This window comes from Cyanistes caeruleus, chromosome 1, assembly GCF_971803275.1.
Source record: "Cyanistes caeruleus chromosome 1, bCyaCae1.hap1.1, whole genome shotgun sequence".
Classification (NCBI taxonomy): domain Eukaryota; kingdom Metazoa; phylum Chordata; class Aves; order Passeriformes; family Paridae; genus Cyanistes; species Cyanistes caeruleus.
In genome coordinates this window covers 123,137,809-123,165,276 of record NC_141701.1, presented here as the reverse complement: position 1 = coordinate 123,165,276, position 27,468 = coordinate 123,137,809, and the positions used below count along the sequence as shown (strand labels likewise).

The following is a 27,468-nucleotide window of genomic DNA, read 5'->3' as shown; positions in this document are numbered from 1 at the left end:
TTGAGGGGAGGATACCTACCAAGTATAAACCCTAGAGATCAGGTGTTTGAAGGTGAAAAAACGTTTTTCATCTTGGACTAGAGTCTCTCTTGATGGACAGAATTTATATTAAATGAGAAGGTAAATAGAGTTGTTTTTTCAATAATTTTCCTCAGATTACCTCCTGAATATCTCAGCAGGTAACTAATGAAATTAATCTATTATAAATTATTAGTTGATTCAGCAAGCTGTTTATAACTCATGCGGTTCCTTATACTGATTGTTGGTTGGAAAGAAGGAAGATCACCTAATACCTGTTGTCCTTATGTATTGAAAATTAATTTTTAATGAATACTTACATGGTTTTAAAATGAAAGGTGGCTTTTGGCAATAGTTAGAACTCAATTGCTAGGACTGTTTCAGACTTGAAGTGGTATGTCAAACACTTTTTCCCCCCCCACTCTGTACTGTTAGTCTAATGAAGTACACTACATCTCCATATTATCTCTTACCACCTCATTGTAACAGTTAAGGTCAGAGATAAGAAGCTGGTAAATACTGATGTAAGCCTTGTTACTTAATTTATCATTGTAGATGTAATGTAAAAGCAACTGTCTTCTATATTTGCTGTCTTGGGTGTTAAAGAATTTCACAACCATAAAACAAATGTATCAGAATCTAGTCACTATCTAGTTGTCTTTGAGATTCAGCTTGGACTTCAAATGAGGGAAGTCTAGGCAATGGAAATGATGCTTATTGTTGGATTTAGGATTGAATGACAATCATTAACCTACTTGGAAAGCAGGTATTTATAATCCAACCCTCCTACTAAAATTGTGTAACAGATGATTTTTGGTTTGAGGTTTTTTGTTTGTTTGCTCATTTGATTTGGTTTTTTTTTTTTTTACAAGTATAAGCAAATTTGCTTCATTTTTGGTGCTTTACAATTATTAATGGGAAATTCTGAGAAGTCATTTGATAGTGAGTATATTCTAGAATATGTGTACGAATTTTTTCTCTTTACCTGTGGGAGTATTCATGTTTTAATTTCCTGTGTAGGAAAATTAAGAGGGGACAGCCCACAACAAATTCTGTTTAATTCAGATATTCAAAGACTATAGAATAATGAGCTATTGAGATTATTTTGTCTGATGACATGAGTAAAATGGACTATGAGAACTAGCAGAATACACATGGTTGATTTTAAACCAGGTGGTGTTGACTGTAATATTACTTTTGGATGAGTTACGCTTTTTAAGATTTAGTTCTCCTTTCCATTAGCTATTATTATATCTCTAGCTGGTATTTCTGAAGCCACATCATTGTGTGGCTAAGTCTGTTCAGAACTGCTGCTTAGCAAGGTGGTCTTCTCATGCTGTAAGGCTCTGTGTTTCTGGTAGCCTTCAATTTGACAGTATAGAAGCACACATTTCAAGTGTGCATCCTGGTATCTGGGGTTGTTCAGTGCCAGGGACTTGGGTGGCTTGTAGCATGCACTAATAGACCTGTGATTTATCTGTCAGAACTGATCTGACAATCTGACAATAAATCTGTCGGATTTATTCCCTTTTTTTTTTTTTTTTTTTTTTAGGAGTTATATACCAAATTATGGATATGCAGCTCTAATTTCCACTGTATCTTCTGTTTTCACTAATCCAGATTGTTGGCAATTTTCCATGTGCCTTACTTGTAAACAGCTTCCATCCACATTCTGATTTCTGAAGCTGTAGATTCCAATTCAGGAAAATGTTTAACTTCACATGTACCTATTGTGCACCTTGAAAGTTAGGAGGAATACAGCTACCAATGCATTGGCTACATTTGAGCTCCAAAGCTCTGGTAGATTTTATCTCTCAGACACTATTCTATCCTATTAGACATTATAAAAGAAAAAACACATTTGTATTTAATGGCATATAGTATTTTGCAGAATGGCAAGGGTGATTAGGCATCTTTACTTGCAGCTTTCACAGATGAATGTGGACTTTCTCAATAATCATACAATATAAATTTCAAAACGTTTTCTTCCACTACCTGTTGGCTTCAGGGGTGTTTAGTGAATATTCTATATATCCTTTTGAAATAATGCTAGAAAAAAAGTTGGCTATGTAACCTGAATGACATGAATTTGTCACTGTGCCTCTGTGTGGCCTGTTGCAGAACATTTTGGGCACCTTGTAGGAAGAACAACAGCATTAGGGTTTTTATCTCAAAGCAGACCTTTAGATACGTTCTGATCTGATTAATCAGGTAATATCTCTTTAGAACACATTTTTCCTCTGTGGTGTCTTTGAGGTATATTTTAATGAAAACTGTCTGGCTTGAATGTTCTCAGCTGCCATGATAGCTTAAAAAACCAGGAAATGCATAATTTGTCTTTCGGTTAATATATATAGTGTAAAATATCATTTAATGTAATTTAAAAGTGAGTGAACAGAAGTTCTGTAGGATTCTTGACTAAAGTTCTAAACAATGGAAAAAATTAAAGTTTTCAGCAGGATGAAAACTCGTTCAAAATTTAGGCTGACTATCCCATCATTGTGAGAAACTTGTATTTTATAGAAGTGCAGTTGTTTTTATAGGTTTTATCCTATTATATTTCATAAATCATAAAAATATTTTTATATTGTATTCTATTTGTACTGTTATAGAAATCCCTTGCTTTGCAGCACAGAAATTTTGGAGTTGGGAGTTGGTGGTCTTTAGTTTTATGGTAAAGGTTTAATGTACAATTGCTCAAGTAATTCTAAGTGGTTTAGACACTACACACCTACTCAGATTAATTTCTGATTTGAAGACTTCCTTTTTTTCCCCCTCTTTTTTAGAGCAGTGAAAAGTAGGTAAATTCTGAGTTATGGGTGATCTTTGAGTATGTAGTTTTATTTGACAGCATCTTGTTTATTAGAAGGATGCAGAGATGGGAATGGCTTATGGGAGCTTCTTAGCAATACAGTATGATTCTTAATTTCTTAGTCACTAGGTAATTTTTTCTCAGTTACATATATTTATGATCTGAATAATGATGATTCATTGTTATAGTATTTTATCTGTAGTTGGAAAGAGTGCCTAGTTGTTTAAAAAGTTAAATTTTAACTATGACAGAAAATACCCACACCTTTTTCTTTGAAGTACCTTTCTTTGTTTTGTTGGGATATTTTATTATGTAGCATGCATTTAGGGTTCATGTTTCTTTCCTTCCTTTCCCTGAAGGGAGCTTTAGGTCTTGAGCAGGCTTACCTGTCTTATGAACCATAGTTTGACATCTGAAATTAAGTGGGATGAGAATAAGTGCAGGTGTTTTCCTGCCCTAACACAGCATTGCTATCGTTGGAGGAGGATGGCCTATGAAAACAAAAGGGCCCTTTCTTTGTCACAAAAGTGACAAACTAGAAGTGGGTCTTATAGTGAAGAGAACGAGAAGAAGGTATAAAATAATGGGACTTGGGTTGATTGCAATAATAATGATTTTGTTGTGAAATTATTATACATAGTAAAGAGAAGGATGACAAAATTGGGGGGTGCACTCTAAAGGTAAGGAAAGGGTTTGACATGGAAACAAAAACCTTTCATTAGATTGAGTTTATAATATATATAAAATATATATATTTAAATCCATTTTTTTTCTTACACAAAATAGCAGATCATCACCTAAATTTCTAGTGAGCCTTTCAAAGATTGCTTAATTTATTTTTTTTTTCTTTGTTCTAGTTGCATTAAAATCATCTAGCTCTACCAGACCAGAAAGAAATGGCGTTCAGGAAACCTCTAGAACAGGAAAGTGTGGAGAAGGGATGCAGATCCTGGAAGGAGAACTCCTTTTGCAGGTATGTTTTGCAATAGACATATTGTACAAAGATTTAAATAAAAAAACCCAAACACCTATATATAACATACAAGATTCTCAGTGATGAGATAGAAAAGGTTTTCTTATTGTGAAATTCTTTTCTCATTTTCTTTAGGGCAATATTAAACAGCTCTTGGATTTTCTTTGGTATTAGGGACTTTAGAGTGGATGTTAGAATATGGGCTCCTCTTCAATGTTTCTAAGTAATTTATTAGGGGACCCCATCTCTGTATCTGTTTTTAATAAAGATGTTAATATAGAAGAAGAGTTTTTATAAGGACCAGATAAATTTGGTGACTAGTTGTTGTAAAGAAACAATTTCTCCTTCAAACACCTTGGGCTTGCTGGCTGAAATATCTTTTTTTCTCAGTGGTTTGAAAGAACTCAGCATACATGTAAATTCAGGAGAAATTTTAAAATACTTTGGATAACTTTTATATGAACTAATGGAAAATATTAATTGAAGTGTGGGCTTCGTTGTTTTTTTAAATTGTCCAGCCTGTTTTAATGTCCTAGAGTGTCAAAGCGTATGGATAAATATATACTACCAAGTCCAGATTAAACTCAAGAAATTAAAAATATAGGTATTACAATTTTCTAACTAGTTTCACAAAATAGATTTTATGGAGACGTGCAGCTCCATTTGAAGTGTGTTGGTAGTCTGTCTTCTACACAGGTTGCACTCTGATGTATCTATCAAAAATCATTCAGTCAGAGTCAATTGTTTGCTTAGAACAAAATGAATTTCAGTGTTCAAAGATTAGAAATTAAAATAGGTTCTAAGAATCCCACAAAACAATTATTTGTTGATAATTATAAGTTGATGCTAATTGAAAATTGTTTTCTAACCAACTAAAAAAAATAGGACATGTGTTTTATTTTCTAAACTTAATAAAGTATGACAAAGAACTATTGTGTAGTTGCTGCCAGTGAACAGCTTTCTTTTAAACAGAAAAAAGCCTAAAAAGCAGAAATATATGGTTTATATTGAAAGCATCTAATTAATCTGAAATATAGGAGATTTTTAATTACTTCTGAGTGGAAGTTATATGAGGGAACTTTTTTCCAGTATGAAAATTAAGTGGGTGATATATTTATTGCTGAAAATTCTCCCCGTCTTGGGAAGTAAGTAAATTAACTGCACTTCTTCAATGAATTTGTTTTGTAAATATTTTATATATTGGAAAAAATTTATGAGAATGAATATGCAGATGGAATTTTCCTAGGTTGTGAGAGTCACGAGGTTATAAGTCATGAGTGCAATGAAATTAGGAATTTTCTATAAGATAGTGGGAATCAGTAAGCTGTAAACATTGATAAAGTCCTTCCCTTACACTACTGCTCAGAAGTCTTTTGCATTATGCAGGTGAATAAATTATAACTGATGATGAACATTTTCCTTTTATTGTCTCCCTACCTTTTTTCGTTTTGCTAAGGTGATATTTGCTTTTATTTGTCAGTTGCTTTTGCTTGCTTGCTAACGAACAGAAAATTGTCTTTAATTTCAAACACAGAGACTGTCTTGCCAATTCAATATATTGTGGAAGCAGAGATCAAATATATAAATGTGCCTTCCTTAAAAGCAAGCTAAATTTCCTTTAAAAATATTTGAAATATTTTAAATTCCTATTTAAAATACAAAATCTATTACAGCCCAAGCAAGTTTATGATAAAAAGTACAAGACAAATGATGACCTCTAAGACATTTTTAAGGCCTAATTCTCAACAGTAATGAACAAATTTGAAATTACCTGTTTTTATTAGGAGCATTGAGAGTAATTTTTAGAGCACAAATATAATTTTCAGTTCTCCAGAATAATAAACTCACTGAAAAATTTCATGATGTGTTTTTGGATAATTATTTTTGGATTGCTTTTTGCAAAATCTCCATCAGAACTCATCTCCCACTTATTGATATATCCAGATATATGCATTTTACAGAATTTGTGGCTTAAATAATGCATATGGCTATCTCAGTAACAATCCTGGTTCGAGATGAGCTGTGTACCAGGGCCAGTGCAAAATGTGATTGAATTCCAGGTACAGAAGGTGTAGGTAACTCTGTATGAAATGGATTAGAATAACCAATTTTAACATTTGAGACAAAGTTAGAGGCTCTGCAGCTTGCAGATTTTTTATGTCAACCAGCTGAGGTGAAATGCCCTGCAGAACAGGTCAGCAGAGGACACGAGCACCTGCCACTGCGGCATCCTGCTCCCATGAAATTACTGCAAGCTTCATTAAAACCAAAGGTTCTGTGTAAGATTTCTTGGATTGACTATGCTATTAAAATTCAGATTATTATTTATTTTTTTAGCTCATTCTTTATTCACATAAAATTTACTAAACTTATAAGGGTCTTTTATAGAGCTAACAGCTGTTTATGAGAGTAGATTAAATAATATCTACTTATTAAATTGGAGTGGTTCACAGCATTTAAAGAGCAGCCATTTAATCAGATATTTCATTTATGTATTAGTACTTTGTTGCAGCAAGATATAGGATATCCTTCACTTACTTTACATTTTCTGTGTATAATAATTCTGCATCAATAAAAAGATTTTTTAAAAAAAGTGTTTTGAGTATGCTGGCCAAATTTGCCTTTGAATGCAGCTGAGGAAATTAAGTGGTACAATATACTCAGTCCAGCCCCTGGAGACTGCCTTTTGTTAAATCTTGACTGAAATCCATACAAGTAAATCGGCACCTTTCAGATGAGCTGCCAAGTCACAAATGTACTGTTTGCTATCACAACAATTGCCATGGACCATATTGATTGGGAGCTCAGATAAATGCCCTTTGCGTGACTTTGAGTGTGGAGCCGCCTGGTCTGCTGCTCCACGGAGGGGGAAATCTCTTCAAAAACATTGTTTACTTGCAACAGTCCACTTTTGCAGAGGTTTTCTATTTTAAGTAAACTAGAAAATGTTTTCTTGGACTTTATAGGGGATCTTAATAGCTTGATTTCCTGTCCACAGTGGCCTGACTGCACTATGTATAGACTGGATTTTGGGACTGGGTTTGTGACACGGCTGTCATTTGTGCTGTGGGCAGCTGGGGATACCCAAGGCTTGAGCCAAACAAGCATTGTGAACTGTGGTTAATATTAAATAAACTTACAGTTCTTCATACTACTTTCCCTCATCTTGTACAATCAAGAGCTTTTAAAAATCATCAACACAGTTTGTCTTCTCCACTGAATAAAAAAACAAAGTTTGTTTGTTTTTGTTAGATCCAGTTTTCTTCATTTTAACACATATGCTGCAGAGAGATGCAATGAACAATCCTTCTGTTTGTGCTGTTAGATAATGGTGTGCTTCTCCATGCTTCACATTTTATTGGTGGACTACAGTATAGGTAGACCTAGAGCAACAATAATTATGTGAAATTCTATCTCTGGAGCTGACAGATTGCTGTGTTTCTTCCCCAGGCATTAAATGGATTTGTGTTAGTTGTTACAGCAGATGCTCTGGTTTTTTACGTCTCTTCTACTATCCAAGACTACTTGGGATTCCAACAAGTAAGTTTGTTTATTCAATTTTTTTCAGAAGTTTTGCCTAATTTCAGGGAATGTCAGTGTTCATATTTAGGGTCTTACATTTTTTTTTTTTGTAATAAAAATCTGAGGTACTTTAGGTTGAATTACTTTGAAACCATATTGCTTTTCTACCAGCTTTCATAGCCAGGATGTCAGGCCAAGCACAACACGAATATAATTTCCAAAGTTGAGTTAGGCAAGATAGGAAATTTTCACACTTAATTATTCTTTACTGGAATGTTTGAAATTTATACTGTGGTGTTACCCAGTTTATGATGCTGAGTGAGGCATAATTCAATGGGAAGGTAATTATTTTAATAGAAACCTTTCATGAAAAACTATTTCCATATGCCTTGAGATTTATAAGTATCAAGTGATTGATTTTGGTATTTTTAGAATTTGTTCTCTTGCTCATGTGTATTTATTTAATTACGAATTTCAAAACAAGCATTTGTTTTTTACTGTTTATGGTGCAGATCACACATGTCTGACTTCACTGGGCTTGAAAACCAGGTGCCAAAGTACTAAAGGCTGAGGCATAGCAGGCAAATTCTGTCTTTGTTAAAAACTCCTGGGATTACTTTATGTGAAGATGATAGAATGAAGATGATAGTTATAGTTCTCAATGTATATCCATGGATACTGCATACTGATAGATTCAGCTGCTGTCTGAAAAATAGTGAAAAACCTTGCTTGGTTTGCAGTTTCAGGTAACTGATAAGAAATTGGGGAACATTTGTGTAAAAGAAAATATTTCAAAAAGCCCCCACTGTTATTCCTGGGGTTACATATTCCTTCAGTGTTCGGGAATGAAAAAAGAAAAAAGCTTGGGAAACAAATTTGGCATAACATTCATGAAGTAATGCCAGTAAATCGAGTGCATGGTATAGAAGTAAAGTTTTAAAGTTACAAAAATTAGCATTTCTGGCAATTTATTCTGGAAAATACTGATTGTTTTATGATATTCATCAGAGCAAAATTTGACGCAGATCTCGATAGCATTAGATCTATGTTTTATTTAAATATTTTTTGTTAATATAATGGTTGAGTTTTTGAAACATGCTGAAAACAGGGATCTTAACTCTTCTCAGTCAGCTGAGTCTTGTCTTTAATATTTTAAGTGGTTTTTTTCCTCCTTAAATTCCTCTAAGCACTGATCCTTGCTCTTGACCCTTTGCCATTTAGATCACATTCCAAACCACAGAATTGGTAGTGGAATAAGGGCTTAATAATGACATGTTTTAGCACATCCTTAAGTGACAACGCTTTCAGGCAAGCAAATCCACTGTTTATAATCTGCTTGGTTTGTTTTTGGCAGTTTGGTTCAGGGTCTTTAGCTTCTTTTGTATTCCTGTAGCACCTATAGTAGGACAAGTACTAGCTGGAAAGTACTTTATTTACCAGTATATAAAACTAAATAATTTAAACAGTACCTAAGCATGGTATTTCCAGGCCTTCTTAGGTAAAAGCAGGTAAAGAAAGAGTTGACATAATATAACCTTTTTTTCTAAGGCAATATTTTTGTTTTTTCCCATGTTTACAGTCATATGTGTAACTGAGCTGTTCTCCCGCTGCTAAAAATCATTTCATGAAGCTTTCCCACCTGCACGTGATTGCATTGTCTATCCCTGAGCAAAATGGATTTTGCTGTATCCATAACATCTTTGTCAATCAGACAACTTGTATCACATTGTCATGTAATTTTCTTATTGTTGTTCTTTCTCACCTTCCTCCTTTTGTTCCTAGTCGGATATTATACACCAGAGTGTATTTGAATTGATTCACACAGAAGACAGACCTGAGTTTCAACGACAGCTACATTGGGCATTAAATCCTGCCCAGTCAGATGATTCTGGACCAAGTGTACAAGGTGAAAACAGAATTTACTGTTTGCCTATTGGATTTTTTTGTTGTTTTTTTTTGTTTTGTTTGTTTTGTTTTTTGGACTTTTAAAATTTTTCTATGTAAAAAAAATGAGATAATTTTAGATGAATAAAGGAATAAATACTGTCTTTCAAATTGACTTGAATTTTATGGACATATTTAGCCAACAGTGAGAATTACTATTTTTTGCACTTTAAATAAGCGCTTTTATTCATAGCACAGCACCATTAAAATACTAATTATACTTTAAATTGGAAGACTTTAATTTGGAGTCTAAGTGACAATGTTTCTTAGACTGATCAGTCTAAGAATGTGCTTGTTTTAGTGTTACTATAGGGAATAGTGCATTCATTGCCACATAGACTGGTACTTCTCTTGGAGATAAAAGGGAAAGAGAAATAAAAGATTAAATAGATGAGCCTTTAAGATCAAGTAGTATGCATGCTAGAGCAGAGTTGTCACATGTTACTGGCTGATGCTTAAGTGAGCTGTTATATTGAGAAACAACTGAGGAGAATCACACTGCACATGTATAAGAGCAAAGATGTGTGGGTGCAGGTAGCTGTGTGTCATACAGGAAACATGTGCCTGCATCATACTGACAACAAAGCCATTGAGACAACTGCTCCATTTTAATGCTCCCTTTGCACAACAGTTGTTTAAACACGTACGTAAAATCTTCTGTTACTGTGACTTGATTATAGGGAATTTATTAATCATAAAAAGTCCATTGTTTTTAATAAACTTTAAAGTAACTTAATTTTTTTTAAAAATAGAGTATGGAAATGCCGTGATTTGATAGAGAAAATTTACTGTGTTTGTAACACACTTCAGTATATTTGAGTTTTCCATTTAGCGTCAACATTATATCATCTCTAGATCAATCTCCACAGGCCTGCTGCACAGCTAGTTAATAACAGAGGTCAGTACAGCAAAGAGTATGGTTCTCACAAACAAGGTTTTCATCCTGTTTGCTTTAGAGTGAAGTTGTGTCCTATGGAACTTAAGCAAGTGCATATGAATTTAGAAAAGGTTGTTTGAAAAGTATGACACTAGGTTGGATTGGCCTCAGATTTAACTGAATGACAGGAAGAACTGAGCAGGATTACAAACAATTCTTTGTTTTGTAGCTTGTGTTTCTGTCTTGCAAAACCTGCTAATTGTGCCCCATTCCTGGAAGCATTCAGGCATGCTAGGTGGATGGGACTTTCAGGAACGTGATCTAGTGAAATGTCCCTGTCTAGGGCAGGGGGGTTGCAATTAGGTGATCTCAAAGGTCCCTTCTACCCTAAACCATTCTATGATCCAATGATGTCTTTTGACCCTCAAGTAGCATCAATTGTTTGGATGTTGAAGATTTTTGAACTGAATTCAGATATATAGCAAAGGATAATGCTATGACTGTAAGGATCCCCTCCATTTTTGCTAATTTAATCCATTCATGTTTTAATACATTCAGCTATCATTATGCAGATATTTATAGATATACTATAATTTTGCTCAGGCACAGATTCCATCCTGGGTCTGGGAACTGATTCTGCTTCAGTTAGCCTGGACTGGTTATTTCTCACTCAGTACTCTGGTATGCTGCTAAAACCACTGGTTTCCTCAGCTGTTACTGTGCTTCCCAGACATGCCTCCTGGTCCTTGTCTTGTTCCCAGAGAAGTTTGCAAAATTCTGATTTTTCAGTCCCAAATATCTGCTTTGGGGCACTAAGTCTGGATTATCTTTTGAACTTCACATGTTGCACAACCATATGGTCTTGAGTTTAAAGACAAGCACTTAATACACTGCATGCTCATTGCTCCATGGTATTGATGAGATCCAGTGTGATCTTTGTGAGGGATATGGACTCTGACTCCTGGAGTGTTAACTGCTAGTTTTGCTCTAGGGATTGTAGATGCTCTGTAAGAGTCTTTGCCTTCTTACAGTGAGTCACTTCAAGATCCTGGCAGTAAAACCTCTCTGCCTTCTGTCTGCCTGGAAAAGTACAGCAGTGTTGCTTTCACAAGTGTAGGAGGCTCAGTTTGGAAGCCCATTACCTCCTGTTTTGAGTTCTGTTCCACTCCTGTCGGGAGCCACTTCTTTCACCACAGCTTTGCTCGCTCTTGGGAGCTGCATTTTACTATGAAACTTGACAAACTCCACAGGATCCATCTGGACTTGCTGAACCTTCAAATTTCAGCTCTGTAGTTACCAAAAGAATAACACTGAGTTTCTCCTGTGCCAGAAATGCTGAAGGACACATCTACCAGTGCCAAGGATGTCAGCAGAAACCCTGGCACTGCTTATTGGGTACTAGATCTGCACCCAGTCAGAGTTGGCATTTTTGAAATATTATTTAGGATTTGCAAGCTGTTTCTTTGATGTTCTTTCTTCATAATCATTGCTTCTTCAGAGAGCTTCTTTGAGAAGCACCATCTCAGAAGTGTTGAAAAATCTCAATCACTAAAATACCATCAATTAAGCAATTTATAATAAAAAAAATCTGCAGCAGTAGCAAGTGAGGAAGTTTGCTTTGTCTGTTGAGAACCATCCATATGACGAGTGTGGGAATTTCTTATTTTCTGATTTCAAAGTTATATGGTAACTATCTTGGACTACAAATACCTGAGTTTGCCTGTGGGATCTGCTCATTATGGTGACTGGCCAACACAGTTCTTCAGATGGCTGTAATTTCAGATTATCCCTTTTTGTCACACTATTAGCTAGGACAGAAAAAGGTTTCTTTTTCTCCACACCTTGAATTTTGTTCAGAAAAAATTGACCTTGCATAGCAGTTTTTTTAGGGAAAAAAGATATCTCCTGATTTTATCTGAAAAGCTGGATAACTCAGCATGCTTGTAGGATTTGGCTAGCCTTAGGTTGCAAGGCATTTTGGTAAGACATCAACAATCTCATTTAGCTCCAATTCAGTCCCTTGTATTCATAGGAGACTAAATTGAACTGGCTTTTGATAATGATTTGTTTACCTTTGTGTTTGTTTTGCCAGTGTTCTAACCTCTGAGCCTATCTGTAAGTTTTTCCAGCTGTTCATGAGACAAAATTATATTTGAGAAAATATGATGTGTGACATGCTCTCCCTGAGCTGATCTCCATGTCTGGAAGGTCAATATGGGTTCTTAAAATCTGTGTTATTATTTTGTCCATAGTTGATAATAGGTTCTCTAAGAGTACATGGACTGTTTTTTAAATTAAAGGGTATTTATAATAAAATGTCTTTCTAAGCTGGATATTTCTCAATTTTCTGCATGTATGAATTCCTAGAGAATGACTGTTTTTTAATCTGTATTGCATACAAGATTGCTGTGCTAAATTTGCTGTGAGTAGTAATTATCTGGTATCTCTGTATATGTAGTCTCATGTAGAACATATGTATTCTATCAGAAGTTTATTGGTTTACCTTCTGGTTTTACTTTCCAAATGTTTAAGTCTGTTTTGTAAATACCACTTAGCAGCAAATGCTTGTCCTGACAAGGTGGAAGGATACCATGTTATTATTCTAGTTAACAATCATGGGTTTGAGTTTTTTTTCAAAACAAACAACCCTCCAAACACAAGTACTCCAGGTATACCTGGAGAGGTAACTATGGTGTTTTGATTGGCAGAGCCCAGAAATATTTTCACTATTTAGTAGGGTGATTTTGCCATCTTTGGAGAAAAATGCTGATTTTTTGTGGTTGTTTCCTAAAGTTGCTGATTTTTATTTATTGCTACTGCTTTCATCTGTCTGTCTGGAAAGTAAGTTTCACAGTTTGATATCATCACTGTGTTTTTGAATACTCAGTTCCTGTAGTTGATTTGACTTTTTTGTCGTTGTAGGAGCATGAGTGTGTTCTCTGCTGAGAACTCTGCTCTTTGCAACTGGTCCAGAGTCTAGGCTGTTGACAAACACAATGAATAAATTAAAAACCCAAACAAACAAAAGCCCCAAAGGAAAAAAAAAAGCACTTAAAAATAAATTACATTCAGTTTTCAAATACCATTGCCTGTAAAACATAATCCCATCAGAAGAATTGATGCTTAACCTCAGTATTACAATCATTATATGTTCTGAGGATGTTTCTAGTTTACATTGTTCTTGCTCAGGTCATGACCTATCGCTTTGTTTATGAGACGGAAGATCTTTGTTATAGATAGCCTTCACTAGGTGTTCTTCTAAAAATAATTCATATAAATAATCCTTTCCTGCAGGAGATAATGGCTTTTCACAGCCAGCAACCTATTATAACCCAGACCAACTTCCTCCGGAGAATTCTTCCTTTATGGAAAGGAATTTCATCTGCAGGTTACGATGTCTCCTGGATAATTCATCTGGATTCCTGGTGAGTATGGAGTTACATAAATCTTCCAGATATGCTTAAAAGTTGGAAATCTGCATTATCTTAACAAGAGGTGCAGCAACTTAATCTATTTTTTAAGTCTCTAAAGATATCTGAGCTGCTTGAACCACAAAGTTCCAGTTAGTGTCACTGAATGTGTCCCCCTTAAGATGTTGTCACAACCTGGTGCAAGTTCTCTCATTTCTCATGGCCCAGATGCCTTAGTGAAATGTAAATAAGCAACTGCTTTTGTAAAGTGCTGTGTGATTTGTAGGTCAAAAAGCATTACAAGGGTATTTTCTTGTATCAAGTTGAGTATCTTGAGGTGCAATAAGTTATAGTAATTAAGAGTATCATTGTTTTTACTTTTTGGAAAAGTTTGTGCTTGCCCTTTTTAATGCATGTTTTGTTAGTCAATTATTTTGATTTTAAAACAAGTATGGGTTTATCACCCTCTTTGTGATATCTTACAAAGTAGAATTCGTTAAAATTGCAAAACTGAACATACAAATTTGCAAGAGAAATAATGATGTAATTATATGCATGTATGTTCATTAGAATATTAGAAGCCGCAACTGATATTTGATACTATGTGTTTGTTTTTTTTGTTGTTTTTTTTTTAACAGACTAATCTTCCCATTAATTAATTTTTCAGTAAGTAGATATTGAAGTGACACATTCAGGGGTATAACAACAGTGTTCTGTACCTGTTAGCTAACTTTTATGTATGCCATCCTGTAAAGCTTGAGTCTCATGGATCTTCAGAAGAATGAAAAATACATGTTTTACATCATAACAAAAATATCTTCCTTTTAAATATCTCCAGCATATAACAATTACTTTTTTCCTCATCCTAAGGCAATGAATTTTCAAGGACGATTGAAGTTTCTCCACGGACAAAACAAGAAAGGGAAGGATGGTGCTGCTTTGTCTCCTCAGCTTGCACTGTTTGCAGTAGCTACTCCCCTGCAGCCACCATCTATCCTTGAGATACGGACCAAGAACTTCATCTTCAGAACTAAACACAAGCTGGATTTCACACCTACTGGCTGTGATGCAAAGTAGGTGTAAATTATTCTGTGTAATTGTCTAACGCTGATGAAATAGGTTTCAAGTATGTATTTGAAATATAAAGCAGGCTACTCTTGGTATGTAAACTGTTTCAGTGATGGTTGTTAGAAGCTGTTAAGGTTTTTCTCTCCAGACCTGCTATCAAGCAAAGAGAAATGGATTTGCCACAGTCTATTTCCTTGAAATGGCATACTGCTCTCTGACTCTCAGTTAGAAAAACAAAGCAAAAACCCACAAAACCAATGCAAAATAGAAAAAACAAAAGACGGCATACTAATGTATTAGGGAAGAAGAAAAGTTTCATGTTAAATCTGGTTTGAAATTTGGTTTTAGAACTGACAGAACAAGTGTTTAATTCCATTCTACATTTCTCCTTCAGTTCAAATAGGTGTAAAATACAATGGAAATTTATTTTCTTAAAAATAAATTAAATACTTTTTTATACTATGACTTTTACCCATTTTCAAACCCATTTCCAAATTATTTTCCCTATGTAAAATTTGGAAACACTACTGCAGTACTAGATCAAAGTAATATTACTATGCTTCAACATGGCAAGAAGCCCATTAGGATGCTTTTTTATCAAAATAAAAATTTCTGGCCTCCCTGCTTCTCCTCTCCCTCCTATTTTTGACTGACAATGCTTTCATTTTCATTCAAGTCTCTCATATAGGTTTCTATTCCTGCTTACAGATTAGAATTGAGTTACTTGGTATTTTGTCTACTGAGAGACCAAAATGGTTTATTTCTCTAAGTTGATATAAGTAAAAATTTACAAAATGTTAACACAAGTGTTTCTTTCCTCTTTTATATATTTTTATTCACTTGAAATGTTCAGTTTTTGTCATATTTTACAGTTTTATGTATATTGTTCCCCATCCCTTCTTTCCCTCTTTTTTTTTCCTTTAGTCTTTGAATTTCCATTTCTTTGTTTCAAATCCTGTTTAGTTCTCTTTTTGACTATGTTGTTTTATCATATATTGCATAGAGATCACATGAATTGTGTTAAGTGTTTCATCTCCCCAGCCCCTAGTAAAGTACTCTAATTTTAGCTGCCAGGGTCAAACATGACTCCTGCTAGTGGTCCTCTGAGTCATATCTCGTTTAAATGCAAACACAGGGGTCCCAAACCACTCAAAAGGGATGTAGTTCTGAGCTACATCTACGTTCAAACTTTAAGCTAGTAAAAATTCTAATTTAGGTAAGAAGTTTTAGATCACTGAATTTAAACCCCTACTTAACTCTACACACAAGCACCTAAGAAACAGGGCTAAGAAAACTGTGTCTTTCTTTGGAACTAATGGGAGCCGCCTGCTAGGAGTGCATATATTGAGTAGTATGGAATTGAGAGTCCAGCTGTAGGCATCCACTTTTCTTTTATGATCTAATGGTTTTGTGAACCCAGTCCTAATCACTGAAGGGAACCTGGCAGACTAGTTAAAATTTTATGACTTGTTGACTATTTTTTATTAGTTGATCTGCTTCCACATACAATTGATATAGCAACAAAACATAGTTAGCACTTGCATCTGAAATGTTCTAGCCATAATGAACTTGCTTGACATTCATTCTGTGAGTTGGTTCACCAGCAGGGTTGCAATTTTTTGGTTTTACCTTCCAGAGGAAAGATTGTCCTGGGATACACCGAAGCAGAGCTGTGTATGAGAGGAACAGGATACCAGTTTATTCATGCAGCTGATATGCTTTATTGTGCTGAAAACCACATACGAAGTAAGTTTCATTCCCTAAGAAGGGCTGAAAAATCAAAGCATGGAGTATTTTTTCAATATGAATGCAATGTGAACTATAGAAAAAAAGGAGGTTGTTAACAAAAAGAACACCCATTCATATTCATTTCATATGTTCTGTCTGTCCTTCAAAAACTTACACTGGTTGAAGAAATGTTTAATATTCCTATTTAAACCCTTTTAGGATGAATAGTCCAGTCTCTGTCACATCTTGCTCTTATCGCTTCCTTCTCTGCTCAACCTAACTTCTGCTATTTCAACAGCTTTCTTTGGGCAAGGGGTCTATCAAAGATAGCTTTCCTGTTAGCAAGTTAAATAAAGCATTTTCTTTTGATATTGGTGTAAGATTTTTACCAGAAATTAATCTCTGATTTAGCATGCTGGCATCCAAACATTTCTGGGTTTGATTCTTGGCAGCTTGAGTTAGTTTAAGTAACAATTATGGAGAGAAATTTCAGAATATTATGGTACTTCCTTTCTAATGACTTCTCTTAAAAAAGTTATTTGGGTTTTTTTCTTTTATCCCCTCATAGACAATTGGATAATGCCTCTCATAAGGTTATTCTCAATCTATTTAAGCATATTTTCTGTTTCAGGTGTAGCTCAGTCACTGTTGCTTATCAGTGGATTTGTTTCTTTCATAAAGAAAAACAAAAATGGTTCCAGAGTAGATTAAGATAAAGAAAAGAAGTTTTGTAGCAAAGATTTTTGGTTAGATTCTTAGAATTTCCTAATACATTTTATTTATTTTTTTTGTCTAGAAATGCAGGGATTTTGAGCAATTGTATTCCTCCCACCCCTCACCTCTGTGAATTGCATATTTAAGAATTATCTTTAAAATCCACATTCATCACACAACCTTCACTTAGAACAACAAAACCAGCCAGAAATAAACTAAAGCTCCCCACACAAAAACCAAGATAACTTTATCACAACACAAAACAAAATTTGACAGTTTACACAAAATCCACTGGCTGTCCCTTCACCACAATTACAACAAAATTTGCCCATGATAGGTCTACTCTCTAACATTGTTCAGCACTCATTTTGCCTGTTACCTCTACTAGTTACTATCCTTATCTCAAAATCCTCACAATCCTGGGTTTTGGCACCAAAATGACTGCAGTGGGTTCACCCTGGCTGCATTGTAGGTACCCACCAAAGCCTCTCACCAGGCACCCACCAAAGCCTCTCTATCTCTGCCCTCCACAACTGGACAAGGGAGAAAAAATATACTGAAGGGTTCATGCATTGAGATAAGGACCAGGAGAGATCAATCACCAAATACTGTCACAGGCAAAACAGACTTCATCTGGGCATATTAATTGAATTGATTACTAATAAAACCAAAGCAGGATAATGAGAAGTAAAATAAGGCCTTAAAAACACCTTCCATGAGAAAACCTGCTCTAGCATGGGCTCCTCTCTCCATGGGTCTGCAAGGGTCTGCCAGGAGCCTGTTCCAGCACTGGCCTCCCATGGGTTCACAGCCTCCTCTAAGGCATGCACCTGCTCCAGCATGGGTCTCCTCCATGGACTGCAAGTGGATCTCTGCATCCCCGTGGTTCTGCTTGGGCAGATCCATTCACCATGGTCTGCACCACAGGCTGCAGGGGAATCTCAGCTCTGGCACCTCCTGCCCTTCCTTCCTCACTGACCTTGGTGTCTGCAGTGTTGTTCCTCTCACATATTCTCAACTCACTCTTGCCACAATTATATCTGCACAATAATTATTTTTTTTTCCCTTAAATGTTATGACAGAGGCATTACCATGATTTCTAGTTGTCCCAGTCTTGCCCAGCAGCATGTCCACCTTGGAGATGCCAGGGATTTGTTCTACTGGAAAGGGAGGAAGCTTCTAGCAGCTTCTCACAGAAGCCACCCCTGTAGCCCTCCCTGCCATTACCAAAACCTAGCCATACAAACCCAGTACAGAAATATACCATAAAAAATTGAGTATGTTTATCAAGCATTATTGGTGGTAGTTGGAATGAAAAGTAAGATTTTTAAGTATCTCTGCATAAACCAGTCAAAATATGAAAGAATTGGATTCAGAACTAATGTGTTTCTAATTGTTAAAGTGATAGTCACTTTTTGAAGATAAGAGAGACTTGGGCTTTTGTCATTTACATATTCTAGTATTTATTAATTTCTGTTACTGAAGAAATAATGGACAAAGCCCCATATAGAATGCTGTCAATCTATAGCAGATGTCTTGCAGTTTTGACTTCTATAAATTAGAGTAAATTAGACATCTTGAAGTGATCAGTCATCCTGATGCACTGGGAATGCATTAGTGCCACATTGAATTGGGTAATTGAGGACATAAGATTTGTAAAATTTCTCTACAAAAGGGATTCCTTTCATAGCATACAGATTTTCATGATTTTGTTTGCTGGACAGTAAACAGTATGCTTATTCTTTAGTGATGAAGACAGGTGAGAGTGGAATGACTGTATTTAGGCTTCTAACCAAAGAAAATCGATGGGCCTGGGTACAGGCAAATGCACGTCTTGTCTACAAAAATGGAAGACCAGATTACATCATTGCCACACAGAGACCTCTTACGTAAGTCATCATTTCATAAAGTAGCATGCTTCAAAAACTGAAAACTAGCCTGAAGGTGTTTATATTCACAAAGGAATTTCTGTTTTTAAAGTATTACTCTTTATATTCCAGATTCCCAAAAGTCTTTCAGTTTGCTAACAAACATGTAAAGAGTTCTGATATTTCAGAACTTGTGGCATAGTCCTTTTGTATAAAACTTTAGATATATTGATTTCCTAGAAAGAACAAGATCAGCAGCAGAAGCATGAAGTTATTCCATCCACTGTATGCAGTCCCAGTGAGCAAAATCTGAAAAATCCAACTGCAGTTGTGTAGAAGGAATAACAAAGAAATTCAGTCCTGAATATTAGTGCTGTACTAAGTTCTGCATAATATGGAATTCAGCCTTGTTAAATACCTTAAGTAATTTTTGCTAAGGACTCTGTAAAATGGAGAAAAAGAGATACTTCAAATATTGATTTACTTGCTATAGCAAGAAAAGCTTAATGCATGGAACAAAGCCCACTTATTTTCATTTCAGTCCATAATGCACAGAAAATAGTGTATGCTATCTAGATTTAATTACAAATGTAATATGTAAATGTGGCATTACAGTCATAAGCTCCTTATTTCATAATCTGCCTCTTGGTTTAACTCAGCCAAGTCGAGCTGGAATAGGTAGGAATTCGAAAAATGCCTACAAATAGAAGAGTTTATTTTTTATGTTACTTCCAGGGGACAAAAAGATTAGAGTAACTGTTTAGTAGTGCAGTACCATGCTATATATCTGATTTATTTTCAGAGATGAAGAAGGGGCGGAACATCTACGGAAGCGTAACATGAAGTTGCCCTTCATGTTTGCCACTGGTGAGGCTGTGTTGTATGAGGTGTCTTTCCCTATGTCGAGCCTTATGGACCCCTCTCAACCGAAGAGTAAAAGCACAGTGGGAAAAGGAGCCAAAGCAACGCTACACGATGATTCTGTGGATCCAAACTCCCTCCTAGGTGTCATGTTAAGGCAAGATGAGTCTGTTTATCTCTGCCCTCCAGCATCACACAAACTTTCTTTTGAGCGGAACTTCTTTGCAGACAGTAGGGATGAACTGGGTGGTGTTGTTAGCAGTGGCTGGACAGACAATCTCCTGCCTGCTGGAAATCACAGCATTCTCAAACGGGAGCTGATGGAGTGTTCCCAGGACAGTGTTCCACTCCCTGAAGACAGTGCAGCACTCTTTCAGGATAACAAAACCAGTGACCTGTACAGCATCATGAAAAATCTGGGTATTGACTTTGAAGATCTAAAGTGTATTCAGCAGGATGAGGAGTTTTTTAAAACTGAATTATCCGATGTGGATGATATTGGGGACATCAACATAACTGATGAAATCCTGACTTATGTTCAGGATTCCTTAAATAAATCTGACTTCTTATATTCAGACTGTAACCAGCAGCAGCCCTTGGTCCAGAATGAAGGTTGCATGGTACAGCAGGACTTAGATCCACATCAACTTCATCAGCACCAGAAACAGCTTGTGGAACAGCAACAGCAGCAGCAGCAGCAGCAGCAACAGCAGCTCTGTCAAAAGATGAAACATATGCAAGTCAACGGGATGTTCACAAACTGGAGCTCTGGCATGCCTCTTAGCTGCTCACAGCAGCAGCCCCAGCAATACATGTTCCCTGGCATGCATGCCAGCACATCTGAGTTCTCTTACAAATCAGAAGTTAACGCTTCCCCTTATGAGTGTAGGCAAGACTTTGTTCCTTACAAGCAACCCACAGCAATGATGCCACAGCTTTCTAATTTTACCCAAATGGATTTTCCTGCAGCGGGTTTTGATGGATCGACCTATTCTGCTTCTTCCAACTTCGAGGATTTTCTCAGCTGTTTGCAGCAAGTCCCTGAGAACCTTGAGTGTGGGATAAACTCTGAGTCAGTTCTGCTCACTCCTCAAACTTGCTATGCAGGCGCTGTTTCTATGTACCCGTGCACACAGGAGGCACAGCCCAGCTGCGTGGATCAAATGCAGTATGATCCCATGATGACGAATCAACAACAACAAACATTGGGCAACAAGGTATGGTAAACAGCACTGCTGCACTGCTTGCATTTTGAATCTAGTTTATATTGTTTTGGGTGACTGCTGTGGGGCAGAGTTTGTCATGAATGAATTGCTGAGTTTGAGATGGATGGGTTAGCAGTGTGTGGATGTCTTTGTTTTATTTGTTCATTAGAGTGAAAAGAGTTGGACTTGATCAAGTTTACATGTACTGTACCTGCAGTCTGATAGCTCTCTCTTTGGCAGTCTTAATCTAGACTGAATGAAGTAGTCTGTGGTACTATACCAGAAATTTTCCTAATAGGAGCAGAAGAAAAGTAGATTGGTCTAAGTCTTGGAATTTGCTAATAGACCCTTCAGAGAGAAGTTGAGTGTGCTTGGCACACTCATTTTCATTAAATATGTTGTAAGGATAAAAAAAAAAGTTTTTGAAGTGTGAGTATTGTCTAGCTACTCAGATTCCTCAATGATTTTAGGATTAGTTGTTACTGATAAAAAAAAAAGTTATATATTGCTATAAGTGAAAGACAGCTTGTTGCTCAAGCTGCTGTCTAAATTAATTGCTGAAGGAAAAAGGATTGGAAAAAGTTATAATCACAGTAAGCTAAGCTGGTCCTTTTTCACCAAGGGGAGTGCTCAATAAATGCCATAGAAGAGATGATCCTGGCTGTAGCACAGACTGCAGTTGTAAACACTGTTCTTCATTGGTAAAATCAACTTAGAAATAAAATTCAATTACTAGTTCCTGATTCTGAATAACCTTTGTTGAAGTACTTTCTGTTGTATCTTTTATTTCTGTTAACGCTGCTAAAGTACAGAGCCACAGTTTTTTTGTTTTGTTTTATCTCAATGAGTTAATGTTCTGAAGTACTGATCCTGCAAATGCTTATGCACATGCATAAGCATTTGCAGAATTAAAGTATTAATTGGCATTTAACCTATGCAAGACAAAGGTAAGGAATGCAATTAGAGCATGTCCATTTTTCACATGCTTAATACAAGTACGAAACATTCCCTTTTTAAAACTGCTTCACTGCTGAAAAGAGTGCAATTGCAGAATTGTAGAAATTTAGCTAAAATATAGCACAGTTCAGCAGGATGAATGGCTTCTCCCTGAGTGCCCAGGGTTGAAATTGCATGAAGTGACTGAGAAACTGCACTGTGCAAACCTGAGCATGGCTTGGCTGTGCCTTGCCTGGCTGTGCTCAGTGCTCAGTCTTTCAGAGTGCTTCTTAATAGGGTGGCAGAGCAGCTCCAGGGCCATCCAAGTTTGTCTTTATTACAAAGAATTACTCTTTTCACAAAAGCTGTACTAATGTGATGCATCAGTTTTGAACAGCCATTGCATTTGCAACTCCTTTTCTTTATTTTTAATGGCTAGTTTCAATTGCATTTATTTTGCAGATTATTTTGTTGTTACACCTCCTTAAACATTTTTGTTATGACCCTTATTTTTTATTTTTTTTCCTTGCATTTTCTTCACCTCTGTTTATAAAAAACTTAATGACCAAGACAGCACCTCTGAAAAAATTTTGTCTATTGCTTCATATTTACTACAAGGCTGAGCTGCAATAATAATTAGACAGTTTGTTGTTGTAAAAAAAAAATGAACAAAGGATACTTTGTGAAAAATTGTCCTTACTTAATTTGTTCAGAGGCAAATTCAGCCCCTCTTGTTAGGGTGTTCCTGTGCTGCATGGGGCTAAGTAGCACTGCATAAGCAGAAGCCTCATGTGACTAAGCAGATAGGTTAGTGCTGTCTGAGCCCACATTCACACAGCCAAACCAAAGTAGGGCAGTCTTGGTGGCTGGGTTTAGCACACTGACATCCCTGACAGTGGTTAGAGTCCAGAGACAGGACAGATGTGGCTATACAAGCCATGACTGGTATCTTTTCAGACTTCCAACTCTCATTGATTTCTATGTGAAAAGACCTACATAATTAGAAAGTCAGAAGGGTCTATTGTGGTCACATGCCTTGACTTTCTGCCTATCTTGTAATTGTGGTAGGAGCATAGCCAGTGTAGTCTAAAATCACTTTCAGTGATGGAGAAGGACAGAAAGGCTTGTGAACTTCTAGCTGCTTGTTTAGGATCAGTATTCCTTTATTAAGCAGGAGAAACCTTCCTAAGTACTTGATTCTATGTTGAGAGTGTTCTTGAAAAAATTAATGTGTGGTCATCTTATTAATGAAGAATATTGAAATAACCTACTTCTGTAAGAAATAATCCTTGTGTCTGCTCTTAAAAGTGTGCCAGGTTTGATTAAAAACATAATTCACATGGTTTTGTTGTTAAAAAGTTAGAAGAATTGTGCACATTTAGTCAAATTTCAATGTTTGCATAAATGGAAAAAAGAAAAACTAATACACAGCATAATTTGATAGATGAATGGATGAATGAATGTATAAGACATGTTCTTAAAGACAAACCTTGAAGAATGAGTACTTAGGATATAAGCTACTCCTAAAGAGATGATGGAAATGTTTAAAATACTTTATTGCATTTTCTTTGCATGACTGAATGGAGTATTTTGTAGATAAAGTCCATAGCATGACAGGAAGCATTACATTAGGTGATTAAAATAATCCTATGAACAATTATGTTAAGACTGATGAAAGCCATTCATTGCTTTTACTTGGCATTGTCAATATAAGGACTGCTACAAAGCCCACCCTGCAACATTTCAGCCAGTGGATTGCATACAGTATGCTTCAGCTTATGGATAGGACTGCTTGTGCATTCCTGGAGGAGCTGTTATGTCTGGATCCCACTGCAGACATGGAAAGATGTAAATAGGTTGCTTTTAAAATGTAACAGCTGGATGTGGCAAACATGCGTTCTCAGACTGTACTTTCTAGAAATGGAAACTCTATTGCATTTTAGATAACAGAATTATTTCTTCACTTAGCCAGAAGTAGGGCTCCCATTGACTTCAATATGGGTAAGATTTAGTGATGATTCAGTCCCTGTTTTAAAGCAAATTAAATTCTCATTAATCATAATTTAAAAACCTATTAAAGCTAATGGATTTTAAGATTTTTAAGTATTTTAAGATTATTTCATCCAATGTGTCTTTAGGAGGATTTTTAAATACTTATAAATTAATTGGTTTCCTATACTAACCATTTATATTCTCTTTCTTTCCTGCCAGTTCCAAAATGGTTTCAATGGAGGAAATGTAAATGAATCATATCCCTCTCAGTTAGATGTGATCAGTAATGCACAGACTGCCACACATCTTCAGCCTCTTCATCATCCAAAAGAACCCAGATCCTTCTCAGATTTGGCATCTAGTGGATTTATGTGATTCAGATCTAGAGCTCCATCTGTGATTTTGTCTGGGCGTCAGGTTGCTCTGAGGAAAAGCTTGATAAGTCTCTCTCTGAGCGTTAGACTTTACCAGCTAAATTACGTTTTGAGAATATGAGGTCGGTTGCACTATAGATGGGTGGATATGTAATTCAAGACCTGGCTTTTTGGAATGACAGGTGGAATTAAATCTTCCAATTAAAAGTAAGCATGTGCTGTTTTCCATCAGGCTGACTGTGTCCTTGCAGTATGGATTGCGTACATACTACAGACTATGTCATGCTATACAACATAAGATAAGGCAAATGGTTTTGTTGTTTAGAAAAATAATTGGGCACTTTACAAATAGCATTGATGGCACAAGGAAGGTGATTTCACACATGGATTATTTCCAGACTTTATTTTTTAAAAACTATTAAAAAGCTCTAAATTCATGAGAATCAAAAGCACTTAATTTTAATGCATACTAAGCTCTGTAATCACTTATTTTATATTTGAATCCTTTTGTTTTAAGTCTCCATTTCTAGCACTTTAATAGAAGGCTTAGTACAAGGATATGATATGCAACTTCAGGTTTTCTATGAAACAGACCCCTTGCATTCCTCCTTTTCATGTCAACCTTAAGTGCCTCACAATTTAGCTACCTTGTTTCTGATGGGAGCTTATTTTAGAAAAACTCACAGTAAATGTCATCTCTAGTATGTGAACTTTTAGCTAACATCAACAGTGCTACTGGCTGTCTTTTTTTCTTTCCCTTTAACAATTATTTGTTTAGCGAGTGACTTAATTCATCTGTGGATTTGTTACACTATTATCAGGAGTCGTTAATGTTCTGAATTTAGTTCAGCTAAAGAATTTGAGTTTATACTGCTTTTCTGCTTTCTTCAGGTAATACAGGGTATATTAAAAAAGCAGATTTTGCTGAGGGGGAGGAGCAGATCCTCAGGATTAGTTTAGATTATTAATGCTGAAAAACATGTGCCTTATCTTGTGTTAAAACTCTCATAATGTTCTTTAGAAATAATACAAGGCTGCTCTATGCAAATATTTTCATTAAAATGGATATTGAAAAGGATTGCATTTTCAATAAAGGGGGTAAAAGAGTTTCAATAGTGATTGGCATTGACATTATTTTGGCTGCAATTTTCAATGTTAATAGTGGGGAAAGGGTCAGTTTGGTTTTAGTTTTATCCCTGGCAAATTGCACTGCACAGTACAGAAAGATTATTCTTCTTGTGTACGTTGAGTAATTTGGAAAGCTTTGTGCAAAATGCTAAATTGGGGAAAGAAAAGAAATCAATAGAGAAGTTCTATTTGCAATAGGTTTTATTTTCACGAAAAAACCCAAACTAAACATATCCACTAAACATTCTGGGGTTTTGTTTTGCTTTTATGTGAGGACTATAAAATTGAAGACACCAGTGTTTGGTGCAAAATAATAATCTACGTGAAAAATACAGAAATGTGTATATGTTCAAAATATTTCATGCTCTTGTGTGTTGTATAGTTCATATATAATAAAATGTCTTTGTAAAATATTTTAAACAGTTAATTTTAAAGTATTACATCGTTATACGTTAAGAACAATTTTATTACATTTGTTATATATAATGTAAAATGGCAATTTAGCCAGTTTGTTTGAAACAGGCAAAAGTAAATTGGCTCCCTCCAGATAGTTGTTTATATTGTTTAATAAAGGACTATCACTTAAAATTGGAATCCTTTCATAGCTGAAACATGCTTTCTTTGAAGAAGAGTATATTTTCTTCCGTTCTGTGTGAAGTGATACATTAGGCCAAACTTCTAACTCAGTTACAACTATTCAGATTGATAAGTTCAGCCGTTCTTTTAAGTGAAATTAGTATATATGAAAGGGACATTAAGGAAGTTACTATTCAGGAAAAACCCATAAAAACATTGTGGGTTTTATTATAAGGTCGGGTTTTTTTGGTTTTTTTTCCCATGGTCTAGATTTTGTTTTCAGCACAAGGCAATAGTAACAAATTCACTTATTATAATTTGAATTAATCCTTGTTTCTGTCTTTTTTTAATTGAATATGATGTTTTAAGCCAATATCCGAAATGTCTTCCATATCTAGCTAGTGTGTCATGTTTGCATTTGAACTGGAAAATTAGAAAAAATGCTGTAAAACCAGAAGGTTGAAAGGGATAATGTATGTGTTCCATCTAACAAACCATTATATATCCTGTTTATGAATTTAGTTAAACCAAATACATGTTGTCCTATCACTAAGTGCCAAGGATGCAGTACTACAACAGTGCTGCCCTACTTAATGTAAACAAGTTAGTTGTTTATATGCATATCAGCGTATTTTGTGCATTATCTTATGCGTACAACGTTGACTGTATTAGTGCACTCTTGATCTGCACCAAACTGTACCTACAGTGCACAGGTGTTTCTGAATTGGATCTCTATTAGTCCTTCAGGTCTGTTATAAGTAAGATTATAACCCAGTGTTAGTCAGTATTACTGTCCATTTTTGTACAAGTTTTCTTACCTTGTTTTCCTTTCTGATTCTCTCTCCTTGGCTATGCCTGCACATACCATGCAATACACCTCTTGCGTTAAGGTATGGTTCTGTAGCGCTCTTGCTCATCTCCACTAAAGTTTGTAAGACATAATACATGGTAATAAAATATTCACTTGAATGTAGCTGAAATGTATGTTCTTTTACTACAAAAAATGTTTGATTTCAGCAGTATACAAAAAAATACGTTATCATATGGTTACTAATATCTTTTGAGAGCTTGTCATCTAAAATAGTTTACAAAACTTGTTATTTACGTCACTGTGGACTTTGCACTTCTCTGAATATTAGATGCAAATACAATGTATATAATTTAGAGTGGTGAACAAATGTGTATTTGTCCATGGAATTAGTATTTTATACTTGCATGAAAATGAGTTTATAAATAAAGTTTGTAAATAGCAAGCCACAATTAGTAGTTGGAAGGCTCTTATATTCATTGCTTAGTTACAGTAAATTCACAGTCGAGCAGTACTGAGGCAGAAACAGGTTTCTGTGTTGGTGCTGCTGAAAAGAAGCATGTTCTCTTTTGTGGTCTGTAGCTGGCCATTAATTGGTACTTACATTACATTGGTATTTGCTGTTTATTAGTAGTTTATAGAGACATTCAGTTA

At 35.6% G+C, this 27,468-nt stretch overlaps 1 protein-coding gene across 1 annotated transcript in view; it reads left to right on the top strand.

Annotated features, from left to right (window-relative positions):
* AHR (aryl hydrocarbon receptor) overlaps positions 1 to 27,266 on the top strand; it is a 62,867-nt gene extending 35,601 nt beyond the window's left edge. Inside the window, exons 3-11 of the mRNA XM_086855168.1 lie at positions 3,688 to 3,803; positions 7,254 to 7,343; positions 9,108 to 9,231; positions 13,441 to 13,571; positions 14,427 to 14,629; positions 16,261 to 16,370; positions 18,814 to 18,955; positions 19,737 to 21,012; positions 24,148 to 27,266. Coding sequence (XP_086711294.1) covers positions 3,688 to 3,803; positions 7,254 to 7,343; positions 9,108 to 9,231; positions 13,441 to 13,571; positions 14,427 to 14,629; positions 16,261 to 16,370; positions 18,814 to 18,955; positions 19,737 to 21,012; positions 24,148 to 24,303 — 2,348 coding nt within the window. The 3' untranslated portion in view covers positions 24,304 to 27,266. The remainder of the gene's footprint in view (positions 1 to 3,687; positions 3,804 to 7,253; positions 7,344 to 9,107; positions 9,232 to 13,440; positions 13,572 to 14,426; positions 14,630 to 16,260; positions 16,371 to 18,813; positions 18,956 to 19,736; positions 21,013 to 24,147) is intronic.
* The last annotated feature ends 202 nt before the right edge of the window (positions 27,267 to 27,468 follow it).